Below are 10,447 nucleotides of genomic sequence, written 5' to 3' on the forward strand. Positions count from 1 at the left end.
TTCACTTTTAAAATTTCAATATTGGTTAAAGAAGATTAGATAGAGATAGTGGTATTAAAATATATAAAATTATTCTAATTCTGATATTTTAATATTCAACCTTTTAAGAAGCGTGACAGGGAAATACAATTTTTTTCGATCGTACTTTATCTTTCTGCTAATACATTCATTTTATAAACTTACAAGAACCTTGGGATCTCCAATTCTAATATGTAATCAACGAATTTAGTACAATTTCTGGTAAAACGTTTCGCAAGCATTAACTGAAAACACCTGCATACTCGTGATATTGAAATAATTTTAAATTTATAGCGTGAAAAACGTAAGAAAAATTGCTTAGCTCCTTGTACTATTAATTAACTTTCTTACTATTACACAGCACACAACATAATATCCTGTTACTTTTTCTGGTATTTATGATCTATTGATTGCCAAGATATTCTCAATATTGCCACATATCTAGTGCACCTTGAATATATCACAACAGATAAAGATACTAAACTGCATAATAAAGAAATTTGAATTTAAGAAAAACACGATTGTTTACATTTCATTTAGAAGATAACACATGAAATATCTACAAATTTATGTTGTAAATGTAACATATATAGGGTGGTTGGTAACTGGTGGTACAAGCGGAAAGGAGGTGATTCTACGCGAAAAAAGAAGTCGAAAATATAGAATAAAAATTTTTCGCTTGAGGCTTTGTTTTCGAGAAAATCGACTTTGAATTTTCGCTCGGTACGCGTGCACTTTATCGCGTCTCGTTATAACGGATCTCACTGTAGATCGTTGTCTCGATGGAAAAATTGAAAAAAAAAAAAAAATTTTTTTTAAATTTTCATTCTATATTTTCGACTTCTTTTTTCGCGTAGAATCACCCCCTTTCCGCTTGTACCACCAGTTACCAACCACCCTGTATATTTTATTATACATGTTAAATATATTTACAGAAATCATTCCTTCTTTGTCCTATGAGCATTCGCTTCTAAGGAAGCGCGTGTTTAATGCAGTGTCCAAACGAGCCACTTTCCATTTCCTTATAGGCAATCTTTAAGAGCATTTACCTCGCATCAAACAAAAAGGAGACAAAGAGAGAAACTACAGGAACAAATTATCCTCTCAGAAGTTATCTATTTTCTATACATATTTGTTAATTTATAAAACTGTAGTAGTTGCAACGTGTGATCGATATCATTTTTATTCTATCGTTAATTCTATCGTTTCGCTACGAGCCAATGCCAACGTTTCACAGTAATAACTTCTGATTTTTGCAATTATCATAATTAACGTTCCTTCGGTTGCCGCGTCATTACTCTCCTTTCTTTCATTTCCATATTACTATACGTCTTGGTGAGTCAGCCAGTCAACTTTTACAACATCATCGAATGAGATTTTGTTCGATTTGATCGACGCAATTATACGAAGCGTAGTGCTCAAAGTTCAAGAATCATTTAAATAAAATATTTGACAAATTATTATTTACTTAAATATATACATAATAGGAAAATTGAAAATTATGAAAATTGTCTTTAAATTAAATCCATTATCCTATTCGAAAGTACCGACTAAGATAAAAAACAATTTCAAGAAATGATTTAACTAGTCTTTACATAAGCTAAAGTTACTTCTCTTTAATTATTTTCAAAATAGAAAGATAATAACTTCACTGAAATTCTCGTTATTTCAAACAAAATCTTGTACGTTAATTATTTCTTTTTAATTAGAAAACCTGCTAATGGCGATGTTCCATTGCATAACTTCACTTCAATCAAGTAAAAATGTAATTTCATCATGCACGTGGAATGAAAAGAATCGCCAATTGTTTTAATATCCAGCAGTGAACATCGAACAACCTTCTATTTTTGAGCAGTTCCGTGGAAACGTAGTTCTTACTTACGATGGACTTTCTCCGCCCATTTCCGCAGAATGTATCCTTTTTTCTCGTCAAGCCTTTCGAATATCATCGAAGAACTTTCCTCGCTGATGGTTCGTGCTGCATTTTTTGGTACGTTGTGGAACAAGGCATGCATGATTAATTAACTTCGCAAGATCAGCCTATCTTCTAACTCGATCATTCGGCTCTGCAGCTCTACTTGTTCGCTGGATCTCTGTATCGTCGACTTTTTCAAACTTTACGGAACACAGAAGATAATTAAACGGAGACGTCGAATAACATTCTAAAATATATTTATCACGTTTTAGGAAAAAATGATTTTTCAGTTACACTGTTCCATAAGATTCAAACGTTCAACGTGCTTCTTGTGTTCAATATTATATACGTTGACTTTTAAAGAAATATCTGCCACTTGTATTCACTGAAACGATCAGAGGACTGTAGAACGTTGAACTTTAAACGTTCACCAAAATACGTTGTATAGATCGTTTTTGAGGTTTCCATACAGCTAGTGAAAAGTTTGGGAAAGTAGCGATATTCACTGTGATAGTTTATTGATACAGCGGTTTGGCAATAAAATTATTGCGCCTAAGAAATAATAGGTCTCATTTCTATTTTATATGATTTTTGTATGAACGGTGTATCTATAATTTTTATACTAATATCCAAGTTTTAGTGTTCTTATTTTAATAAAATAAAATCTTCTCAGCACTTACATGCATAGAAAGCTTTTAATCGTTGGGCTTCTCAGTTTTCTCGGTAGCAACTAATCTCTACTTAATCTCCGGTGAAATTAAGCAATTGAGGGTGAAAATACGCGGAGTATGTAATTTATTTCATTTTTTCTTCCTGGATTGTTTGTTACAAGTGCATTGTGCTGAAGGTTTTTCTGTTTTTACGTAATGCATTCTTTCAACCTACGTGTAAGGGAACAGAGATTGTTTTATGATAAAATAGTTATGAATCTGTTATAAAAACTTCATTATATTTCGAAGTTAATATTGATTAATTCCTGTATTTATATGTTTCTATCGAATATTATATCTAGATCGCGAAGCATATGCAAATTATAGTCTTAGATAGAGATTACATAAATCCCTATTAAATGGCGATTAACTGCACCAAGTACATTAGTTTGGATATTCTACTATATATTTTAGCGTATCGTATACATTCTGTATACTCCTATCTATACTTTCAAATAAACGTAGAGACGTCTGTGCTCTAATCCTAACTGTATAAATATTACGAAATCAAATTTATAAATATATATAAGTACCATCTTTCTCAACTGAGTATTGCAAAATGATGTTGCAATCAGTCGACTTTTGTATAATGGATGCAATAACACTTCATTGCCGTTTGAACGAGATACAACTGTTAGTATATTAATTACGAGCATGCTTGAAACTGAAATTGATGTAAAGGAAAAAGATTACGTTCTTGGAGTTCTTTGGGTTAAAGCAAAAACTTCCTGCTTTCGTGTTTCTGTTTCTCTTGAGAAGTACGTGTCGTAATGATGGTAACGAGGATCTGGTAATTTCGAAAATTACCGTGATTTTTCTGGTCCGATAAAAAAAGCCGAGGTTGCCCCCTTAGAAGCCTGGTTTATGAGGTTCTTAGAGTTCGTTTAGAACGTATTATGGTTCCCTTCTATAATGTCCACATAATATCCTCTAATTTTGCGTATTAGCTGACATTTTTTCACACTGATCGATTTAATAAATTTTCACCTCGAAAACAAGTTCCGCGAATCGTGTTTTCGCAACGAGGGGGCAACGTTTCTGAAAATTGCGTTTAACAAGGTTGTCATCGAATATATTCGAATGCTGATAGGATAAGTACATGAAACGTTCTATACAGTGACTACTAAAAGCAGGAACTTTTTACTAATGATATATACCTAATAACATACCTAATAATAATATCAGTAATTTTACCAATTTGTAATTTTATTTTAATTTAAATTATACATTAACACGATTCTGCTAGGCAGTATCTGAAAGATCTTAAAACAAATTGATAAAAATGTAATACATGATAGAATGTATACATACGAGGATCTCAGAAGAGACTCGATAAAATCTTGTATCGAATGAAATCGATCGTACATGTATATTTTCATTGAGATGCACATACATACACGAGAAGTAAGGATACAGCTGCAGATCTTACAAGTCTTACAATTTACGGTTTGCCCTGTCGTATTTTTATAGTTGAAAGTTCAGGGATATAGCAGATGGCATCTACTTCATCCGAGAATGTTTCATCAAAGCTCGATAATTTTATCGCTACTTCGTATTATCGATAGCAAATATAAATTTTTACTTCACTTTAGTAAATATTTTTGCGGCCATTATTAAGCTCCGCCAATAAACGCTGTTCGTACCAATTCTGGAAGATCGTTTGCACGTTATAAACATAGTTATGCGCAATCTATATGCAAAGCAGTCGCTTACGACACGTATGACGGAATGGCTTTTGTTTTTCTATTGAATCATTACATTCTGATTTGCAGATAAAGAGACTTTGAAAGTCTTTGGAACTGTATTCTCTTTTTTTTTTATCCCTTATGGAATGGCTCTATGTTTCTATCTATAATTAGAAACATTAGGTTTGTCGAAGAAAGATACGAATAACTTACATCTAAGTAGCTACATTGTTCATTTCTTTTTCTAATTCTTATCATATTCTTCCGAAAAGATTTTCTAAAAATAGAAAAATATAACATATATAAATATATATAAATATTATATATAATATATTACATTTAAAATGACCAAAAGAACGCAACAGAGGGGTAAATCCTTAAAAATTAAGTTAAATTATTTTGCTCGCCATTATGGTTCTCTACCTTTCTTGGAAGTATCATCAATGACAGACTTTACCGTCGATCGTCGATCGTCCATTATTGTTCCTCCTATTGTTGCAAATCTCGGTAACCTCGGACACCCCAGTGTCCGCAGCTTCTTAGATCGACTTTGTAACGAAGTTGCGCCAGCGACGCATTCTTGCAATCGGCCCAGATAATATCCCGAGGGCCTCGGTGGTTCGCTCGTTACCGGAGGCAGAATTACTTTAAAAGTAGGTAGTCACCGGCCGTCTGCTTAGCCGACCAATTACACCGGCTCGACTCCGAGTATATAGAAGAGCAACGGTAGCTCCGTCGACTGATTTCCGCTCGTAGACCCGCGAACCGAGCATCCACGTTCATCATTTTCTCGCAGCCAGCCATGAGACTTCGAGTGAGTGCATGAAACCCTTCGACTCTGCTCAAAATCGTATCATGGTGATCCTAGTTTTTTAACTTTATCTTCTATTTTCTATCGATGTTAGATACGGCATATCAAGTGTCGAATATTTATATTGTTCCTTTACGATAGTCTTTAGTGAGTGATACGTATAAGTTGCAGTGTATTTGTGCTGCAAAGGGTTGTCAGTGATGGATCGCGATTTTACCGATACGTTGAGTCGATGAGTCGAATGTTTACGAAAAGTGAATACTACTAGTTAGTGTTCAGGAACGAGTAGTTTCTTTTCTTGTTGCTTTTTATCGTGATAAGCTCGAGTAGGAAAAATAGCAGTGTCGGTATTATGGTACAAAACTGTGTTTTGTAGACGCTTGGCGCAGTCACTTGAATTTTTCATGTTGTTATCGTTTGTGACATTCGAAGAACTTATTTGTATCGGAAAATTTATTTTAATTTAGTTTTATATCTGGTAGTTTGTTTTATGTAGAAAAGTTTGTTTAATGCCGAGAGCTTGGTTGATTTAGTTTTTCTTTTTACGCATTTGTAGATTTTTTGACAATTTTAATTAATTTAATGAATCTAGTAAGTAAGCTAAATTAAAATTTTTTAGATATTTTTTTAAGTATATGAATCCTCTCACGTAAATCAGAATTTGATTTATAGTTTAAAAGCCTTATTACTTTATCTGTTTAGGATCTTCTTAATTACAAATTTTCTAATAGTTGTAGGTTATTTGAAATTGAAAATTACAGTAAATCAGAGTAGTTTGAATTATATTTATGATACATTTGTTACAACTAATTATTTCTAATTTATTTCTCTAAAAATGTATTCTTCTAATTTCTTCTTGGCGGCTATTCTGTTTCATGCATGTAAACAGAACCGTGAACAGAAATCGTGAATTAATTATGTAGTGGCTTAGCATTACGCTAGTTCAAGGTTCGATTCACTCATGCATGTTTCATACTCTAAACTAGACGAATTCTCGTTTTTTAGTATTAATAAAAGAAATAAAGATTGATTTTATATAATACTATGATATATATGATACATATAATATGATATACTATTATAAATGTTGTAATTTATTATACGTGTGCATGAAATATGATATATGTTATAATATATACAAAATTCGTTTAGAAAAATTAATTTTAAAAATTAATAATTTCATACAGAGTGAGATTCAATCTTGAATCATGATGATCTTGAATCGACCGTCGGATCTTCCGAACAGATTTCTTTTCTGAAATTACACAGTAAAATTTGATTTCAACGAAGTTAATTAATTTTAGAAGAGAATAATTATTAGTGAAAATAATTTCTAAAAGAGTAATGAACTTTAGCTTTGAGCAAAATTCTTTGTACATATGTATATAATTTATCATGTAAAATTTTAGATATATATGTGTATCAATTATTGGTAAAAATCTTACAAAAACTTAAAACAAACTGTTCAACATAAAACAAATGACAGGTAAGATTAAAAATCTGAAAAATTACAATTAACAATCTATATAGCTTTTGAAGCTCTCACAACCTAGAAGCATTTAAAATTCCGTAGCAACATCAACCGAACTACTCTAAACCACGAATATGCATAATTCATCCAAGCTAATCGGCGATCCAATATTCAAATCGATATTACGAAAGAAAACGTTTATTCGAGCTTAAACGTAGTCAGCCTTAATTTTCCACAGTTAAAAGTTATTAAGCAGTCGTTCTGTGCGGTTCATAACGCTGGCGAACATAGTCTTCACTTTATGATAATTTCTAACGATTACAGAAGGAAGTGAAACTGTTTGACTGCAAAGACCCTCGCGTGGATCATTCTGTATAGCACAGAGTCGGGTTGATACAAAAGCGATTGCGGGACAAAGGCGGAAATGTTTCTGCTAGTCAAATGTTTTATTGAACAAAACGATAGTACGAATTCGCTTCCGGGTGAGACGTCGTCGGTGGCGTTGATTTCCAACGAGCTGCGGAGGAAGACGACCATCTAGGAAGACTTTACTTTCTAACGAATCCCATTACCTATTACAGCATCGCTGCGTTCGTCCTTAGAGAAATGGAGAACCTTCACAAAGGTGGGGAGCCTTCTCATAAGCAGTAATTTATAGGCGATTCAATCTGTTCGCAGATCCTCTTTATCGTTTTGGTTTCGACGACGGTGGCGCAAGAAAAGAACGCGCAGCGTTCTGTTCGTACACCACAGGCGCAAATTAAGTACCATGATCCAAATGGTGAGTAGAGCTAAGTTGAAAACTTGGACAATTAAATATTTTTTATGAATAATAGAGATCAGCTACTCAGAATCGGAATTCTTTTTCCTGATTCAATGTACGTGATTGAGTTATTTAGACGATTGTCTTTGGTTCTAGAACAACTTAATTGGGTGTTACTAATGTACATATTGTACCGAGATAGAGTAATTGCTAGATAGTTGTGTAATTGTATATTGTTTGTTTGCCACGTGTATTGTATAATTGATGTAATGATTATGTAATTGTTTTCGTAAGAGGTTTAGAAAATTTTAGATTCAGGAAGTGTCTTTTATTGAAGATGATTTGTGTATAAGGTTTTATTTTTCTGAATAATATCGTAAATCTTATTATATATAGGTTATTTGAACAATTTATTCATCTATACTGATTGATCGTGTAACGTAGATTTTGACGTACATAATTTGTATACATAGATAATTTCCGATTAATTTTAGTCTGTTGCTAATTATGTAGTTTGTTATTAATTTATTTCTTAGTTGCTATAAAGATATGCATTTGTACGAATATCTGCAGATTGCTTATCACATAACCAAAAACCGGTTACTAATTATCACGCGCATCTTCCTTTACAGGCCTGAAGGTCGATTGGAAGTTCTTCGGCGCGCAGAACCAATTCCACTCTCGCCTAGAAAATTCCCAAATCCCTCAACAACAAGAATTAGCTCATCCTCAACAATCAGCTCATTCTCAACAATTAGCTCATCCTCAACAATCAGCTTATCCTCAACAATCAGCTTATCCTCAACAATCAGCTCATCCTCAACAATCACACGTGAGTCAGCAACAATCTCAATCTGAACTCGTGCAAGTCGATCCCGATCAATTGGAACATAGATCGTACTTACAACATCAAACTCAACCGGAATCTCAGCAAATTCCCAACCAGATACAATACAAGACATTCGCTCAACCTCAACCTGTACAAGAACAACCAGATCCAAATCAACTTCAATACAAAGCCTATCCACAACCTCAAGCTCCGGTGGGACCTCAATCTGATCTCAATCAAGTTCAATACAGATACTCAAATGCTCCGTCTCACGCGAAACAAGTGATTCTAGAAGACTTCAAGCCACAAAGTATCCATCCTGACTCAGCCTCTTTCGCTTATCCATCCAATGCTCCAATTGCTCAACAATACGATCAGCAACCAGCAAATGCTGGCATTTCTCAATACGAACAAGAGAACTATGAACAAGAGGAGCAGCAGAAATCCAGAAGAGACTACGCAGATACAAGTTTGCAAGGCAAAATAGTGTACAAAGAGGACTACGAGCAACGAGAGCAACAGGAGCCACAAGTGGAACACATATCAGTGCCAGTCGAGAGGCTACCGCCGCCAATTCCTCAAAAATTGGTCATCGACAAAAACATGCCAATGGAGATCCAACAATTGTTGCAGTATCAGGCACGGTTACCATACGAAGTTATCGCGAATAGTATTTCTTATAAACCAAAATCGTTGTTCGTACCGAAACCGTTTCCAGCTGAGACCAAAGGGCCATATCGGTATCGAAGCAAGGTTTATTACGTAAATAACGATCAGTACGAAGGCGACTATGGGACGACTAAGCCTGTTGAAGAAAGTCAGAGGCACTGAGAGGACTGAAATATGAAACAGGTGGAGTTTATTTGGTTTATTTGGTGGATCGACGCGTTGAAATTGGCGGGTGGGGAGGATTGAGGGATTTGAGGAAAGGGTATCTGGGGATGGAATTTGGGGTTTAGAGCTACTTGTAGTTAGTAGTAGTTAGTATGTTGGATTTTGTGACTGTTTAGATTTAGTTTGAATTCAGTGTTGGAGGAAATGAGGCAATAAAATATTTTATTTTATTTTCGCATCTATTTCATTATTTTAGATTTTATTCATTTAAAATCTGGAATAAAATTGGATATTTTGTTGAATTTAGCATGAAACGAAGATTCGGAAATCTTACTTTTCTGTCGGTATACAGTGAGTTTGAATAGCCTAGTTCATTTTTGCTACAGTTCTACTTTAAATTATTCTTCATCGCTACAAATTTTTAGAAATAATTATTTATAACTTTTATAAATTTACTTACAATCTCATTTTAGAATTTTCATGAACACATTCAGAACAAATGTTCGTATTAATGAAACGTTCTGTATTTTTTATATAATCTTTAAATAGAGTTATGAGAAGATATTGTTCTGAAAAGATTACAGAATATCTTTGATCACGCTTGTTTTCAAAGTTATTAGTTACTTGTGATAAAATAAGTTGCCAAATTAAATTAAAATATTGTCCTCAAACCTTCGATTTTCTCCGTCGCACAGAAAAACTGCTGAAGATTAATATTCTTCGTCTTGACGCGTTAAAAAACAAAGAAAGGTTTACACTTCCTGGCTAAATAACGAAGTGTACTCTGGTAATTCTAACTTTCCACATTAACATCTTCTTTTGTTCTTTTCTATAGCTTTAAACAGATACGATTATTTTTTAATCTTTCAATTTGGATAATAACTGAATTTATAAAATTCAATTTTATAAATTTTATTGTACGTTTAGAACAAGAAACATAACCATAAGTAGAGTGTATAAAATTAATTACTTTTAGAAGTAAATATTTTTTCAGATCTTCTTTACATTCCAACTAAAAGAATTAATCTCTACATAATTTATGTCGCTATACAAGTCACACTAATTTAACAACTATAATTCATTAATTACAATTGATTGTAAACAGAAAATAACAAGTACAATCTTACTTTTATACAAAAATTGTATGTTTATTAACCTTACCGTAGTCCTCGAATCATTTAGTTCTAAAACAATCTCTAGTGTACAGTTAAAACAAAAAACCCGAAAACGCAGAAATATTTTTTCATATTTTCCTGACATTTAATAAACCATGTAACTATAGAAAAACGCGATTCTATCGAAAGTGATCTAAAGGATGTAGCAGGGTTAAAATAAAAGAAAGCAACTTTGCTCGGATACTTTCTATCCCACCAAGTCCTTCGCTTTATCGTGCTGGAACGTTTTCCCATAC

General features: G+C 33.2%; 1 protein-coding gene across 1 annotated transcript; it reads left to right on the forward strand.

The window, feature by feature from the left end:
- Positions 1–5,071: 5,071 nt before the first annotated feature.
- Positions 5,072–9,443, forward strand: LOC138181746 (transcription factor SPT20 homolog). Its single transcript, XM_069116869.1, has 3 exons — positions 5,072–5,142; positions 7,289–7,391; positions 8,006–9,443. Exons 1-3 carry the CDS (start codon positions 5,131–5,133, stop codon positions 9,031–9,033), a joined length of 1,143 nt encoding a protein of 380 aa, XP_068972970.1. The 5' UTR covers positions 5,072–5,130; the 3' UTR covers positions 9,034–9,443.
- Positions 9,444–10,447: the final 1,004 nt, after the last annotated feature.

This window comes from Bombus flavifrons, chromosome 7, assembly GCF_040668555.2.
Source record: "Bombus flavifrons isolate JBK064 chromosome 7, iyBomFlav1_principal, whole genome shotgun sequence".
Lineage (NCBI taxonomy): Eukaryota > Metazoa > Arthropoda > Insecta > Hymenoptera > Apidae > Bombus > Bombus flavifrons.

Coding starts and splice junctions, on each gene's coding strand:
- LOC138181746 (XM_069116869.1), top strand. Junction 7,392..8,005: donor TAAGTACCATGATCCAAATG/GTGAGTAGAGCT, acceptor CTTCCTTTACAG/GCCTGAAGGTCGATTGGAAG.